Source organism: Chiloscyllium plagiosum, unplaced genomic scaffold, assembly GCF_037043375.1.
Source record: "Chiloscyllium plagiosum isolate Xiang-an unplaced genomic scaffold, Cpla_swu_hap1 HiC_scaffold_13, whole genome shotgun sequence".
In the NCBI taxonomy this organism is placed as follows: Eukaryota; Metazoa; Chordata; class Chondrichthyes; order Orectolobiformes; family Hemiscylliidae; genus Chiloscyllium; species Chiloscyllium plagiosum.
This window is the reverse complement of record NW_028270151.1, coordinates 6,670,781-6,688,422: the sequence shown is the minus strand read 5'-3', so window position 1 is coordinate 6,688,422 and position 17,642 is coordinate 6,670,781. Positions and strand designations below refer to the sequence as shown.

General features: G+C 42.2%; 1 protein-coding gene across 5 annotated transcripts in view; it reads left to right on the top strand.

The window, feature by feature from the left end:
- LOC122556221 (transcription factor Dp-2-like) overlaps positions 1-17,642 on the top strand; it is a 203,316-nt gene that overhangs the window by 46,176 nt on the left and 139,498 nt on the right. For 4 of the 5 annotated variants that reach the window (XM_043702792.2, XM_043702794.2, XM_043702791.2 and 1 more), the window contains exon 3: positions 8,501-8,567. The exons of the other annotated variant lie outside the window; for it this stretch is intronic. In XM_043702792.2, the coding sequence (XP_043558727.1) occupies positions 8,501-8,567 (67 nt within the window). The remainder of the gene's footprint in view (positions 1-8,500; positions 8,568-17,642) is intronic. 5 annotated transcript variants of the gene reach the window in all.

Below are 17,642 nucleotides of genomic sequence, written 5' to 3'. Positions count from 1 at the left end.
CGTGTTTCCACACTGTAGGAATTCTATGACCGATGAAGGCAAGCATACCATATGCTTTCTTGACTACCTTGTTCACTTGTGTTGCCATTTCTAGGGAACTGTAGACCTGTTAATGCTCCTAAAGCTTCTGCCATTTATACTTTCCTCCCAAATCGGCGAACAGAACCACAACAACGAGCACCTGAGCTACAAATCTTCTCACAAACTTTCCTCCTGCATTAGACCTTCCAAAATGCATCACCTCGCATTTGTCCACACTAAATTCCATCTGCCATTTCTCCACCCAAGTCTCCAGCATATCCATATCATTCTGTATTCTCTGGCAATCCTCCTCACTATCTGCAGCTCCTCCAACCTTTGTGTTGTCTGCAAACTTACTCATCAAACCACCTACATTCTCCCCCATATCATTTATTATGGGCGGCATGGTGGCACAGTGGTTAGCACTGCTGCCTCACAGCGCCAGAGACCTGGGTTCAGATCCCACCTTGGGTAACTGTCTGTGTGGAGTTTGCACATTCTCCCTGTGTATGCGTGGATTTCCTCCGGGTGCTCCGGTTTCCTCCCATAAGATGTGTAGGTCTGGTGAATTGGCCATGCTAAGTTGCCCCTAGTGCTAGGTGAAGGGGTAAATGTAGGAGAATGGGTCTGGGTGGGTTGGTCTTTGGAGGGTCGGTGTGGACTTGTTGGCCCGAAGGGCCTGTTTCCACACTGTAAGTTATCTAATCTAATCTAAACGCTACTGGTCACAGATCTTAGTCAGAAAAACACCCTCCCATTACTACTGTCTTCTATGACCAAACCATTCTTACCAGCTCTCCGTGGAACCCTATGTGACTTTACCTTCTGTATCTAAAGTAAAGGGACCTCCAAGTTACCTTGAAGCTTCACACAACATCCTGTGTTGGACCTACGCTAGTTTCTTAATTGTCACCAGATTAAAATACAGGAAACCCTTTGTTACAGCATTGAAGAAGTACCACCACAGGAACGTTAATGGTTGAACAAGAATGAACTGCTCAAGTGCAAATAGATGTGGACAATTAATGGCTACCAACATGTGCATCCCAAAGAATGAATTTTCTTTTTAAAACCTTGCTTTCATTTTAGGGAACTTCAAAGCCCACAACTCCCCAAAAAAATTAACTGCATAATTTCAGGAATGAATATTTCCCATTTCTTTTCCAAATGATGTTGTTCACACATTATCAGTAAAGTTATAGCTTACAAACTAGAAACCAGTAAGAAGGTCATTAAAGTTAGAGGTAGATGGATTCGTACAAGAGAGGGGATCAAAGGTCATCAATGGGGGAGTGAGAGAGATGGAATTGTAACTTTGAAAAACAGTCAGATCAGCTGTGCTCTTATTGACTGGAAGAGCAGGCGTGAGTGGTGAAATGTCCTACTATTGTTTGTATGTTATATGGCAACACCTTCATTTTATTGTGTTATTCTCTCTTCCCCTCTCTCTAATCTTCCCCTCATGGTACAAAAGGGAATTGGATAAGCACCTGAAGGAAGTAAATTGTTGGATATTGGGGACAGGATAGAGAAGTGAGACTAGCTAAATTGCAGAGAGCTAGCACAGTTTCGAAGGATCAAATGGCCTTCTTTTGAGTTATAACTGTTCAATAATTCCACCATGATTCTAACCGGCTGAGATATTTGTACATCACCAATATGGATGTTTTCACAATTGAGAGCTTGTGCTTCCTCTGCATTTGTGGATTCTGACCCTAAATCTTGCTATCACTACTTCTGTCCCTCTTCCTCAACAACTTCCTCTCTGATCCCAGTCCTGGCTACTAATCCTCATTTTTCTTAGTTACTCAGTGTCACATTCTGTTTGAAATATTCCTGTGAAACGCCTTGGGAATGTTTTTTGTATATTAAAGGCACGATGTAATTGCAAGTTATTTTATGCTTCTTTGTTGGAATAGTTTGCCCTTGTTAAGCAGACTGAGAGTCTGACAAATGAGGCTGTATTGAATGGTGGCCTGTAAGAGTGCAAAATTAGGCAAGAAGGGGTCTTTAATTAAGTGACATTCTCCTCCTGCGTCCTGATCCCCACTTGCAGAGTCTCTTTACTTTATACCATGCAACATTGCCACTTGTCCTGACTGATCAGAGGATTGGTAGGCCAGCCTTTCACACTATAGGTACAAGACATGGCTGCTCGCTTTCTCTCCAGTCTCCTTCCAGGCTGCTTTGATCAATCAGAAAGGTCTCCTATTGCCAATCCCTGGGAAAGAGCACCTCCTACCATGTCCAGGATTGCCTGCAAGGAAGCGTTTTGAGCCCTGAGGCTGCAGTCTGACTGTTGGCAGGCATTTTGACTTAACGTGAGAATGGAATAAACATTGGAGAGATTGGGGTCCAAGAGGATTATCTCCCAGGTGAAAGAGGACAACGATTTATGGAAGAAATCAACGGCAATGGAGGCTGTGAGTTGGAAATGTAAGGAAATATAAGACATGGTCCCAGTTCTGCCTGATGGCAGAGACTAGAGGACTGCAGAGGCAGGCTTTTTAAAGCCAGCCCAACCTGAAATTGATGGCAGGACGACATTTCCTGCTCAGCCCCACTGTGAATTTGCAAGTCCAATTCGCATCGTACTTCTGGGACCTGTGATGGGTTCCAACACGTGAACATAAATGACATCCCCTTCTAGTCTGTAGTTGGAAGCTATGTTCCTCCAATTAAAATTTCACAGTTTCTCATCGTGGAAAGGTTTTTTAATTCACCTTTTTTCAATCTCAAGTTGTCCCATGGCATTTTGCAGTCAATGAAAGATTATTGAAGCCTATTCAGTAATGTTGGATGGTCCACCTATTGAAACCCGAGGATACGACTCAGGCATTTTTGGTGGAATTTCTCTGGCGTATTTGTATGTCGTTGATACATGGTCCAGGTCTTACTGTAGTACAACGTTGTGGTAATGACAACAGTTCCATATGCCAGGGCTTTAGTTGACTTGTAGAGGTCTTTCTTGTCAACCACTAGCTGTAACTTGTCCAGGGGTGAGATGGCATGGCTGATGCAGCTTTGAATCTTTTGAAAGAAGTGGTTTCAATGATATGGGAAGTGCTCAACATATACCAGAGTATCTCCTTCAAATATCCTTGTCTTTCGTGAAGCCAGCTCCACAAGGAGTCAGGCAGAAACCCTGCCAGCTCAACTACAATGGACTTGGATGCTTTATCTGGATGGTTAATGAGTGTCTCCCACTGGCTCTTGGTTTCTCAACTCTCAAATGGCAATGTTCTAAGGAAAGTAAAATAAATCACTACAAAGATGCATTGTTACCATGCTTCAAGGAGAGGCTAGTTGACATTGATGGCAGGAAGGAGAGTCCTATAATCTTTCAAAACATTGACAAATTGTGCATCAAACTTTGGATCCAATTGTTTAATGATGAGACAGAGCAGCAGCAGAGAAGAAAAGGAAGAACATCCTATAGTCTGTATCCCACTGTCTTATGGGATGCCCTAGTCCCTGTGCTCAAGTACCAGCAGGTCAAAAATTGGTCTGTTCAGACACGTGAAGATCCACAGAATGTTAATGACCCTGAATTGATAGCATTCACCAAAGATCCTTAGCCAGCACCTTCCAAAGCCACAACCACTTCTATCTGGAAGGAACAAGGGCAGGTGATACATGGGGACTTGCAATGGTGTTCCCTCCGAGCCACTCACCATCCTGACTTAGAAATATGTTGCCAATCTTTCAGTATTACCGGGTCAACATCCTAGAATTCCTCCCTAAAGCATTGTGGGCCAACCTACAGCATGTGGACTGCAGCACTTGAAGAGACAGCTCATCACCCCATCTCAAGGACCACACAGACCACCAATGATGCCCACGTCCTTTTAATTAAAAAGGAAAAAAAAATCCTTCTGTTGAGGAGAAGATAAACGAAACCTGCTGCATAGTTCTGATTTAATTTTGCAAACCAGTCAAATGGAACAGTTCGTGATTGCAACCAATGGATGCTTTCTATTTAGTCTTGTATGTGAAGGAAAACCTTCTGAGCAAAGATCTCATTTGGAATTCTAGAAATACATTTCGTAACACTGCCTTTGAAGAAAAGGTGGGAAGAAAATGAGAAAAGCCAAAAAAGTGAAGAACAGTGCAGTCTCTCTTTTGTGATTGCCTTGCCTTTACTTTTAAGTTGTATGTTCCCAATCATTTTAATCCATCCATAATGTATCAGACACATCTCAGTACATGACTCGAAGACCATCTAATTCACACATTATACAGTGTTGCTTAATTTATGAATTAAAACTGCCTAACCTCTTGAACCATTGCTAGTGTTGGCTGTTAAAATAATTGTGTAAATTGAAGTCTTAAATTGAGGTACTGAGTGTGTTTTGTTCAAGCTGGCTTGTGCCAGTCAAGCGGTTTAAATTTTTTTTTGTGTAAGCATTAGTTCAGTGGAAGTTGCAATTAAGGTTAACCACAGCTAAATTGTTCTAGTACTTGAGATTCAGTTAACAATAAAGAACCAAGTTGTAAGGCTAGTTGGCAACTTTCTTCAATACTAAGTTAACCTTATTGAAAATTAAAAATATCTGTTTCTCCATTCATCTATTCCCATAGAATGTTTTCCCTTGTAGTTTTCCATCTGTTCAGCCAAATCATGCATTATCACTTACTGAAAACAGGGCATACCTCTGTCAGTATTACTGTTTAACTGCTTAAGTACTTCCTACAAAACTTATTTTTTAAAAAGTTGAAATAAACAATGTATTTTCCCTTGTTCTCTTCAGAGAGATAATCTGCTCAGTCCCGCTTACAGACCAATTAAACATGAGAGGGATTGTTACTGTTAACCTGAATCTTGATTCATGATAATGATGGGTTCGAGGGGCTATAAATTATATGTCCTGAAGACTTGTGTTTTTAACATTAGACTGAACCCAGCTGCATCCAGGCATATCTTCCGTTGCTCACACCTGCCTACTAGTGCACATTTTTTCCTCTTATCTTCTTTCAAATAAATTGGTATTATTTAAATAATTTCAGTTTCTGCTAGTGAAGAATGTGTAACTATACGTCCTTTAACAAAGGTTATATCGTGTGGTAACTTTTGAGGTTTCAAGTGAAGGCCTATTGGTGATGTATGCAATGGGGTGAAGTAAATTTTTGATAATTTGCAGTTGACTAAATTATTTTGGTAGCTGCTATAATGGAAAGATACATGTGTGCAAAAGCAAACACATTCTCAGTGAAACCAAATTTTAAAATTCGAATAACTTTGCTTCACGTTGGCCGAGTTGTAGAATATGAGTCTTTGGTTTGGTCAGAGCTAGTGTAGCAGAATACATGGTGGCTCATTGGTCAGCACTGATGCCTCACAGCACCAGAGTCCCAGGTCTGATTCCAGCCTCGGGCCGACTGTCTGTGTGGAGTTTGCACATTCTCCCTGTGTCTGCATGGGTTTCCACCGGGTGCTCCGGTTTCCTCCCACAGTCCAAGGATATACAGGTCAGGTGAATTGGCCATGCTAAATTACCCACATAGTCAGAGGGAAAGGGGTTTGGGTGAGTTACTCTTCGGAGGGTTAGTGTGGACTGGTTGGGCCGAAGGGCCTGTTTCCACACTGTAGGGAATCTAATCTAATCATATTAGATATGGACAAAAAGCTTGGTTGAATGTAAATTGGTGTTGCAGTTTTGGAAAAGTGGGTTTGTGTAGCTGTACTGTTGATTTTGATACACTGTATTTTAAACTTGTGGACTGCAACCTGCAAATTCCTTTTTTTTTTAACTCTCCCACCCACCAAGGAAACTTAGAGCTTATACATTATCACAGCATGACCTCGGAAACACGTGTGTTTTCATAGCTCCAATTTTGTTTTTAAACAATATTGTCCAAACTGACCATTTTGACAGCAAAACTTTGTAAAATGTGTGTTCGGCCATTGTTTTTCTGCTGCCCCCTCAAAACCCAAGCTCATCCCAAACTCTAAGGCATATCCTAACTTGCGCCAAGTCACATTTCCACTCTGTGCTTGCTGACCTATATTGACTCCTGGTCCAGTATATCCTATTAGCTTTAAAATAGTGTTGGAAAAGGATAGACCGGATCTAAATGTTGATGATCTAAATTGGAGGAAGGCTAATTTCAAGGGTATTAGACAAGATCTTTCAAAAGCTGATTGGGAGCAGATGTTCGCAGGTAAAGCAATGGCTGGAAAATGGGAAGCCTTCAAAAATGAGATAACAAAAGTCCAGAGACATATATTCTTGTTAGGGTGAAAGGAAAGGCTGGGAGGTGTAGGGAATGCTGGATGACTAGAGAAATTGAGGGTTTGGTTAAGAAAAAGAAGGAAGCATTTGTAAGGTATAAACAGGAGAGATTGAGTGAATCCTTAGAAGACGGGAGGAGTATACTTAAGAGGGAAATCAGGAGGGCAAAAACGGGACATGAGATAGCTTTGGCAAATAGGGTTAAGGAGATATCCAGATGGTTTTTACAAATACATGAAGGACAAAAGGACAACTAGGGAGAGAATAGGGCCCCCTGTGCCTATGTGTGGAGCTGCAGGAGATGGGGGAGTAACTTACTAAACGAGTATTTTACATCAGTGTATACTGTGAAGAAGGACATGGGAGGTATAGAATGTGGGGAAATAGATGGTGGCATCTTGAAAAATGTCCATATTACAGAGGAGGAAGTGCTGGATGTCTTGAAATGCATAAAAGTGGATAAATCCCCAGGACCTGATCAGTTGACCCGAGAACCCTGTGGGAAGCTAGAGAAGTGATTGCTGGGCCCCTTGCTGAGATATTTGTATCAATGATAGTCACAGGTGAGGTGCTTGAAGACTGGAGGTTGTCTAACGTGGTGCCACTGTTTAAGAAATGTGGTAAGGAAAAGGCAGGAAACTATAAACCGGTGAGTTTGACATCGGTGGTTGGCAAGTTGTTGAAGTGAATCCTGAGGGACAGGATATACATGTACTTGGAAAGGCAAGGACTGATTAGGGATAATCAGCATGGCTTTGTGCATGGGAGGTCATGTCTCACGATTGAGTTTTTTGAAGAAGTAACAAAGAGGATTGATGAGGGCAGAGCAGTAGACATCATATATATGGACTTCAGTAAGGCGTTCAACAAGGTTCCTCATGGGAGACTGATTAGCAAGGTTAGACAGATCTCACGAAATGCAGGGAGAACTAGCCATTTGGAGACAGAACTGGCTCAAAGGTAGAAGACAGAGGGTGGTGGTGGAGGGTTGTTTTTCAGACTGGAGGCCTGTGACCAGTGGAGTGCCACAAGGATTGGAGCTGGGTCCACTAGTTTTCATCATTTATGTAAATGATTTGGATGTGAACATAGGAGGTATGATTAGTAAGTTTGCAGATGACACCAAAATTGGAGCTGTAGTGGACAGCAAAAAAAGTTACCTCAGATTACAACGGGATCTTGATCAGATGGGCCAATGAACTGAGGAGTGGCAGAGGGAGTTTAATTGAGATAAATGTGAGGTGCTGCATTTTGGGAAAGCAAATCTTAGCAGGACTTATACACTTAATGGTGAGGTCCTAGGGAGTGTTGCTAAACAAAGAGACCTTGGAGTGCAGGTTCATAGCTCCTTGAAAGTAAAGTCACAGGTAGATAGGATAATGAAGAAGGCATTTGGTATGTTTTCCTTTATTGGTCAGAGCGTTGAGTATCGAAGTTGGGAGGTCACATTGCTGCTGTACAGGACATTGGTTAGGCCACTGTTGGAATATTGCGTGCAATGCTGGTCTCCTTCCTATCAGAAGGATGTTGTGAAACTTGAAAGGGTTCAGAAAAGATTTTGCTGAATAGGCTGTGACTGTTTTCTCTGGAGCATTGGAGATTGAGGGGTGACCTTATGGAAGTTTATAAAATCATGAGGGGCATGGATAGGGTCTTTTCCCTGGGGCAAGGGAGTCCCAAACTAGAGAGCATAGGTTCAGGGTGAGAGGGGAAAGATATAAAAGGGATCTAAGAGGCAACTTTTTCACATAGAGGGTGGTACGTGCATGGAATGAACTGCCAGAGGAAGCGGTGGAGGCTGGTACAATTACAACATTTAAAAGCAACTGAATGGGTATATGAATAGGAAGGGTTTGGAGGGATATGGGCCAAGTGCTGGCAAATCGGATTAGATTACCTTAGAATATTTGGGCAGCATGGATGAGTTGGACTGAAGGGTCTGTTTCTGTGCTGTACAGCTCTATGACTGTATGATTCTATCCTCAATTTTAAAACTTTCATCTTCAAATTCAAATTCTATGGCCAAGCCCTCCCTGTTTGTGTTACTTCCTCCAGCTGTATAATCCTTGGTCTTAGCAGTTTTCCTCATTTTATTTAAATCATATAGCTAAATCACTTAGCTCATGTGCAAATTATTCAGTATTTCAGAATACAGAAAAATACCCTGAGAATGGATAACCAAGAAGTTGCAAAGAACCTTGCCATTCCTAATGGTATGCTATTCCATCCTCTATCCGTCTCTTTAGGTTGCAATAATTAATGCCAATGGAGATTTGAAAGGATACACAGACCAGAATCTTTTTCCAGTGAAAGGTAAGTGGAAGTTAAATACATAAAGGCTCAACTTACACGAATTAAAATTGAAATATTAAGCAGATGTCTCATTTACAGGCTGGAATTGTAATTTGAAGGACACATCTGTCATATTTATAAGTAACCAGCTTCAATGGTGTGTCTTTCACTTGGAACCGATTCTAGACTCATTTCAAAGGAATGCTGCTTTTAGTGGAGATTAGATTTTATTTGGAAAAAAGTCAAGAATTGGATTCTGTTAACTTAGGAGTTTTGAACTTCATTGAGAACTTAAGATCTCTGATGATGTTTGAACTCTGGATCACTACGTTAATCTGTGTGGCCTTATCTAGTTGATCTGTTCAAAATACTGTATGTTAAAAAGCATCATTTAACAGTGTGCTACATATAAGTGACTTACATCCAGGTAAAGAAGATGGTCTAATTTTATCATAGTTACTTTAAAACGTGCTTGCCTCACAGTAAAAACCTGAGTCAAGTGACGTGTTGGCTGTTCTGTAGTAATTTGTATCAGAGGCTCCTGCCAGTTTATAATACTGGCACCTATTCTCTTATTGTTGAAAAGTGTGGTGCTGGAAAAGCGCAGCAGGCCAGGCAGCATCCGAGGAGCAGGAGAATCGACGTTTCGGGCATAAGCCCTTCTTCAACCAGGACACTCGCCCACCCTCTGACGACCCCTTAAAAGGACAACCTATTCTCTTATGCCCTTTTTCTGGAGATGGAGAAAGCAGGGAATGGGATTACAGCAACAGAAAATGCTGGAAAATCTCAGCAAGTCTGGCGGCATCTGTGGAGAGAAATTGGAGTTAATGTTTTGGGTACAGTGACCCTGCTCTGAAGGAGGGTCTCCAGACCTGAAATGTTAACTCTGATTTCTCTCCACAGATGCTGCCAGATCTGCTGAGATTTTTCAGCAATTTCAGTTTTTGTTTCAGATTTCCAGCACCCGCAGTTCTTGTGGGGTTTTTTTGTCTAGTAGTAAGATTAATTTTGGATTGCTTTGGCACAGATCTGCTGGGCCAAAGGATCTCCAATTAGGCAGCATGTCCAAGCGACCCATTATACTAATGCACGTTAAATGATATTATTGTAGTTATCTGCATATAGCATTCACATTGACAAATGAATGGTTAAAGTTAGTACAAATGGGAAGTGATCCAACAGGCAACCTGCAGAAACTGAGTGCTAATGTGGGTACAGCTGAATCCCCTCCAATCCACCCTAAGCATGGCATATTTGACCAGTCAGTAATAACTCTGCTAATATGGTTCTTCCTTTCATAGATTACCTCCAATCTAACTGCATTGAGAGCAAGCTGACTGCATACACTAAGATTGGAAGAATTCATTTTTGCTACTTAGCAACAGCCATTTATGGAAATAGACTATGAAGAAAAACAGAGAAAGTTCCCAAGGAACTCCACTGATCTACCAGGGAACAGCAACCTTCTCTTTGCTAGATGCTGATTTACATCCGTTAGTCTTCGCAAATTTTTTTATCAACTGAGTAAATTGAAGATAGGGTATCACTTGTTACTATGAGCTCTCAGCATTTAATCTCAGAGAAGCATTAAGTGTTACAATTATCCCTGTGCTCTGAGCATCTTTCTAAAATGATAAATCTAATCTGCCATTTTCTGGGAATGGGTAAACACATAGAGTCATAGAGATGTACAGCATGGAAACAGACCCTTCGGTCCAACCCGTCCATGCCGACCAGATATCCCAACCCAATCTAGTCCCACCTGCCAGCACCCGGCCCATATCCCTCCAAACCCTTCCTATTCATATAACTATCCAAATGCCTTTTAAATGTTGCAATTGTACCAGCCTCCACCACATCCTCTGGCAGCTCATTCCATACACGCACCATCCTCTGCGTGAAAAAGTTGCCCCTTAGGTCTCTTTTATATCTTTCCCCTCTCACCCTAAACTTATGCCCTCTATTTCTGGACTCCCTGACCTCAGGGAAAATACTTTCTCTATTTATCCTATCCATGTCCCTCATAATTTTGTAAACCTCTATAAGGTCACCCCTTAACCTCTGACGCTCCAGGGAAAACAGCCCCAGCCTGTTCAGCCTCTCCCTGCAGCTGAGGTCGTCCAACCCTGGCAACATCCTTGTAAATCTTTTCTGAACCCTTTCAAGTTTCACAACATCTTTCCGATAGGAAGGAGACCAGAATTGCTTGCAATATTCCAACAGTGGCCTAACCAATGTCCTGTACAGCTGCAACATGACCTCCCAACTCCTGTACTCAATACTCTGACCAATAAAGGAAAGCATACCAAACGCCTTCTTCACTATCCTATCTACCTGCGACTCCACTTTCAAGGAGCTATGATCCTTCACTCCAAGGTCTCTTTGTTCAGCAACACTCCCTAGGACCTTACCATTAAGTGTATAACTCCTGCTAAGATTTGCTTTCCCAAAATGCAGCTCCTCATTTTTTTGAATTAAACTCCATCTGCCACCTCTCAGCCCATTGGCCCATTTGGTCCAGATCCTGAGGTAACCCTCTTTGCTGTCCACTACACCTCCAATTTTGGTGTCACCTGCAAACTTACTAACTGTACCTCTTATGCTCGCATCCAAATCATTTATGTAAATGACAAAACGTAGAGGACCCAGCACTGATCCTTGTGGCACTCCACTGGTCACAGACCTCCAGTCTGACAAACAACCCTCCACCCTGACAAACAATCCTCCACCATCAACTGCTGTCTTCTACCTTTGAGCCGGTTCTGTATCCAAATGGCTAGTTCTCCTTGTATTCCATGAGATCTAACCTTGCTAACCAGTCTCCTATGGGGAACCTTGTTGAACACCTTACTGAAGTCCATATAGATCACATCTACTGCTCTGCCCTCATCAATCTCCTTTGTTACTTCTTCAAAAAACTCAATCAAGTTTGTGAGACATGATTTCCCACGCACAAAGCCATGTTGACTATCCCAAATCAGTCCTTGCCTTTCCAAATACATGTACATCCTGTCCCTCAGGATTCCCTCCAACAACTTGCCTACCACCGAGGTCAGGCTCACTGGTCTATAGTTCCCTGGCTTGTCTTTACCGCCCTTCTTAAACAGTGGCACCACGTTTGCTAACCTCCAGTTTTCCGGCACCTCACCTGTGACTATCGATGATACAAATATCTCAGCAAGAGGCCCAGCAATCACTTCTCCAGCTTCCCACAGAGTTCTCAGGTCAACTGATCAGGTCCTGGGGATTTATCCACTTTTAACCGTTTCAAGACATCCAGCACTTCCTCCTCTGTAATCTGGACATTTTGCAAGATGTCACCATCTATTTCCCTACAGTCTTTTTATCCATATCCTTTTCCACAGTAAATACTGATGCAAAATATTAATTTAGTATCTCCCCATTTTCTGTAGCTCCACACAAAGGCCGCCTTGCTGATCTTTGAGGAGCTCTATTCTCTCCCTCGTTACCCTTTTGTCCTTAATATATCAGTAAAATCAGATACTAGCCTTTTGACCTGGATTTTTGCTACAAAGTAAACTACCTTTGTTATGGTGAGAATGGCAGATAATCCTGGAAATTGCAAGTCTCAATCTGGCAATTCCCATTTTCATGGGGGTTGGAAATAGGATTGGGTCAGGGCTTATGTGGTTCATGGTCACAGCTGGCCACTTATATCAATGTCTATCTCCACTGCCATGTGATTTTTTTTTAACAAGAGTGTACCCCCAGCGGTATGAAATCTGAAGCATGCAGAGTATATCTGGTAAGAGAAAGTCTGAACCTTTCTTTGATAGCTGAGGTATTCCTGTGGAGAGGAAAGATCCATCTTTCAATATGACACTCCGATACATTTGGAGGAGGTCAGATCATCTTTTGAATGATTAAACGTAAACATGAAAATGTGCAAGAGGTGCATAAACTCATTAACTGTTGTTATTGGAAGGCAGTCAATGTGGAATCTCATTTTCAATTTTCAGTGCAGATGTAGATAAATTCCTGATTATCATGGTGATGAAAGATTATTGGGGAAATGTAGAGGTTGGAATGTAGAGTTAAGATCTGATCAGCCACAGTCTTATTGAATGGGAGAGGCAGGCTGAACAATTCTGCACACCCAAATTCTGGTGGCAAAAACAGTCCTTAAATTTACACATCGGTGTGGAAGTTGTTTCTTTGATATAAATACATATTTAGGCCAAGTCATTCTGCTGTGGACTGGATGGATACACTATAGACTGACAATGTTGAAATGCTTCTACAAGACACAAAGATAGAAACTGATGTTGTGGTTCTGTTCGCTGAGCTGGAAAGTTGTGTTGCAGACATTTCGTCCCCTGTCTAGGTGACATCCTCAGTGCTTGGGAGCCTCCTGTGAAGCGCTTTTCTGTGTTGGTTCCTCCGGCATTTATAGTGATTTGTATCTGCCGCTTCCGGTTGTCAGTTCTAGCTGTCCGCTGCAGTGGTTGATATATTGGGTCCAGGTCGATGTGTTTGTTGATAGAATCTGTGGATGAGTGCCATGCCTCTGGGAATTCCCTGGCTGTTCTCTGTTTGGCTTGTCCCATAATAGTAGTGTTGTCCAATAGTCTTTGTAATCATTAAAAACACAGAAATAGAAAACACACACCGGATCATTAACGCCACACTCGCAGGAATCAGGTTCACTGGAGAGGAAGAAAAGGACAACCAACTCCCATCCCTAGACATGATGGTACAGAGAACACCGAATGGAGAATTCACCACAAAGGTATACAGGAAAGCCACACACACAGACCAAGTCCTGAACTACGAAAGCAACCAACCCAACACACACAAAAGAAGTTGCATCAAGACACTGTTCAAAAGGGCCACAACACAATGCAGCACACCTGAACTGCAAAAAGAGGAAGAAGAACACCTCTACAATTTATTTGCCAAAAATAGATGCCCCCACAATTTCATCAACAGATGCCTAAGGGAAAGACAATGGAATGAGGACATGCCACAATCCAAAGGACTAGCCACGTTACCATACATCAAGAACATCTCTGAACTGACAGCCAGACTACTACGACCACTAGGACTCATAACAGCACACAAACCAACAGCCACACTCAGACAACAACTCACCAGAACAAAGGACCCGATACCCAGCATGAGCAAAACCAACGTAGTGTACAAAATCCCATGCAAGGACTGCACAAAACACTACATAGGACAAACAGGAAGACAACTAACGATCCGTATCCATGAACACCAACTAGCCACGAAACGACACGACCAGCTACCCTTAGTAGCCGCACACGCAGATGACAAGGAACATGAGTTCGACTGGGACAACACTACTATTATAGGACAAGCCAAACAGAGAACAGCCAGGGAATTCCCAGAGGCATGGCACTCATCCACAGATTCTATCAACAAACACATCGACCTGGACCCAATATACCGGCCACTGCAGCGGACAGCTGGAACTGACAACCGGAAGCGGCAGAGACAAACCACTATAAATGTCGGAGGAACCAACACAGAAGCACTTCACAGGAGGCTCCCAAGCACTGAGGATGTCACCTAGACGGGACGAAATGTCTGCACCACAAATTCCCAGCTCGGCGAACAGAACCACAACAACGAGCATCTGAGCTACAAATCTTCTCTCAAACCTTGAAGATAGAAACTGAATTAAGAATATTGTCCAAGATTTTTGTCTTTGTCACCACAGATCCTCTCAGCAGTTGACATTGCAATCCATGTTCCCTTTCATTTGCACATACCTTTTATTTTACAGGTAAAACAGACCTTAATGTTCATATTGGGCTTTTGAATTGAATTGAATTTATTGTCACGTGTACTGAGGCACAGTGAAAATCTTTGTCTTGCGAGCAATACAGGCAGATCACAGAGTTAAGTAGCATAGATAGTAAATAATAGGTAAACAGCAAAAACAAAAGCACTGGTACAGGCAAATGTTAAGAGTTTGTGAGTCCATTCAGTAATCTAACAGTAGAGTAGAAACTGTTTCAAATCCGGCTAGTGCCTGTGTTCAGGCTTCTGTACCTTCTCCCCGATGGTAGAGATGTAGAAAAACATTGCCAGGGGAACTGAGACAAAAGTGCTAAAAATAGGCATGATCCAGGGTCCAGGAGATGAAAACTGAGTAAACGCAAACCATCAAAAAAGAATTTACTGTAAATGGCACTGGGTGAATGCAAAAATTGACGTTGCTTACAGTTAATATTTTCAACCTTGCCCCATATTTTACTCCTGTTTACATTGTTCAAGATCATAGGAACAGGAGTAGACCATTTATCTTCTTGAGCCTTTCCACTGGGTAGTGAGATTCTGGCTGTTCTCCCACTTGATGTTTTGTGTCAATCGCTTTAATACCGCTGGCTGATAAAAATCTATAAATTGTCATTGCTTAGCCATTGGAGTACATGTAATATTTCCAGTAAATCTCCTCTGCATTCCTACTGAGGCTAATATATTCTTCTAAAGTGTGGCACCCAGATCTGCTGGCTATACTCAATCTTTTTAAAACAATTCATTCATGGGATGTGGGCGGCATTGGCTCGGGCAGCATTGGTTGCCCATCCCTAGTTGCCCTCGAGAAGGGTGAGCTTTCTTTTTGAACTGCTACAGTCCCTGATGTAACGACACCCACAATGCTACTAGGGAGGGAATTCCAGTATTTTGTGGGTTCGAACAAAGGTTTTGTGCAGTTGAAACATGACTTTACCCCACTATTCTATCCCTCTCGCTATACAGTATTGGCCTTTTTGTTTATGAACCCCAAACCTCAGCACCTTCCTTGTTTCTAATGTTTGGTCAATTCATAAATACCTTGTTCTATCCTTTTAAATCCCAAACAGATGACATCACATTAGCATTTGCTGACAGTGAGATCTATTTGCCACCTTGTTGCCCGTTCATTTTAATCTATCAATCCTTCCGCAATGTTGCATTTCCAGCTAAACTGTTTAGAACACCACCTATCTCGCCATCAGTAAATTGGGATATGTGACTTTCTTTCCCATCATCTAATTTGTTCATCAGTAAAGTGAAGTCTTGTTTTATATCTTCAAGTTTTATTTAGTTTTGTGAAATAATGAGGAATGCTTGGGAGGATAAGCAGGCTGATTATTAACCTATTTACGCTACATCATAAACAATCGCTTTGAGGCTCCTGAGATCTAGCCTGGGACTTGAATGCAGATCTTCTAGAAGCAGGACCATTACTTGCTAAGCCACAAACACTTACTATAGTGAACATTGAGAGGCCCAAAGTGGATCCTTCCAGGACTCCAGTAGTCACATCTTGCTAATTAGAGTACTGGTATTTTATTCCAGCTCTCTGTCTTCTTTTGCTCAGCTAATTGCTTATACAGAGGAACCTCGATTATCCGAACGAGATGGGTGGGCACTATTTTGTTCGGATAATTGATTATTCGGTTAATTGATTTCCTCTGGGGCTCGGAGTTTTCTGTGAAGTCTGCTCCCTGTTCATGAGACTAGGCAAAAGCACAATGCATGCAAGACCCCACACTTCCACCCGCTCCCACCCTGTCCCCAATCCTGCCCGCCCCCAACCCCGTCCAACACTACCCCTCCATTTGCGGCCCCACCCACCTCCACCCTGCTCCCCCAACCCTGCACCCCATTCCACCCTCACCCATCCCAACCCACCCCCCCACCCCGGGTCAGCCAGACTGTACACCAACAGTAAGACTGCTGCTGCCTTTGTGGAGTAAGTCTCCAAATAGTGCGCACACACACACGCACCCCCCCCCCAAACACACACACACACACACACACACACAACAGGACAGTGTTGGAGAGATTATCTGGGGAAGGGGAGTTTAGGATTCACCCCTGTGTAGAACTCCAGGGAAAGTGTAGGGAGAGAGAGAGAGCGCAGGAGGTCAGTCATCTGGAGATCGTACCTGGACTGTCCAGGACTGTTCTCGGCAACATTTTAGCAAGCCGAGTTCGTTTTTAATCATTGTACCTGGACAAGATCAGGGTTGAAACAGCTCTTTGACTTAATGTTTCTATCGGGACCTTGAGATCCCCTTCGGATAATCCAACATTCGGATAATTGATATTTGGATAATTGAGGTTCCTCTGTATTTTGAAACTAAAGAGCAGCTAAAGAATACAAGATTCTTAATAAAGAAGCATCAATAGTTAGTGAGGTACTGAAGGTGTCTGAGTCATCTGTCATGATAACAGCAGTTAGAATTCTAATGTGCATACTAGTACAGCTATGACTCAAACCATTTGAGCCTTGGTGTAAAATATTTCCATAACTCTCTTAACAGATCTTGTGATTAAGTTCGCATCTTCGTAAATATACATTTGATTCATTGTTGGTAATAACTGACAGTGTTATAATTAAACTGAGCAATTCTAATGGTCTCTTTAACAAAGAGATTAAGAGTTACTGCCATAAATTCACTGCTTGATTTCTGTACTGAGTATCAACTTTGCTCAGTATGTGTCACTCCTTCTTGGAATCAGATGTTTGCTCATTCAAACCTCAAACCAGGAGTTGGTGCTTATAAGCTACACTAAGCTTCTGCCATGGGAAGTGTAGTCTTTTCAAAAAGCACTTTAAACCAAGATCCCTCCTGCTTGTTAGAGAACATTTAAGATCCCAATGTACTGAGGAAAATCTTAGATTTCCATTGATGTCTCAGTTGGTTTTCCTGCAACATCTTGACCACTATCTGGAAAGTTAAAAATCACACAACACTAGGTTATAGTCCAACAGGTTTAATAGGAAACACTAGCTTTCATAGGAGCGGCGCTCCAAAAGCTAGTGTGCTTTCAAATAAACCTGTTGGACTATAACCTGGTGTTGTGTGATTTTTAACTTTGTACACCCCAGTCCAACACCAGCATCTCCAAATCATGACTACTATCTAGATGCTTCTCTGTTAAGAATCTTGTATTCTTTAGCTGCTCTTTAGTTTCAAAATACAGAGGAACCTCAATTATCCAAATATCAATTATCCGAATGTTGGATTATCCGAAGGGGATCTCAAGGTCCCAATAGAAACATTAAGTCAAAGAGCTGTTTCAACCCTGATCTCGTCTTTTGTTTGCAGG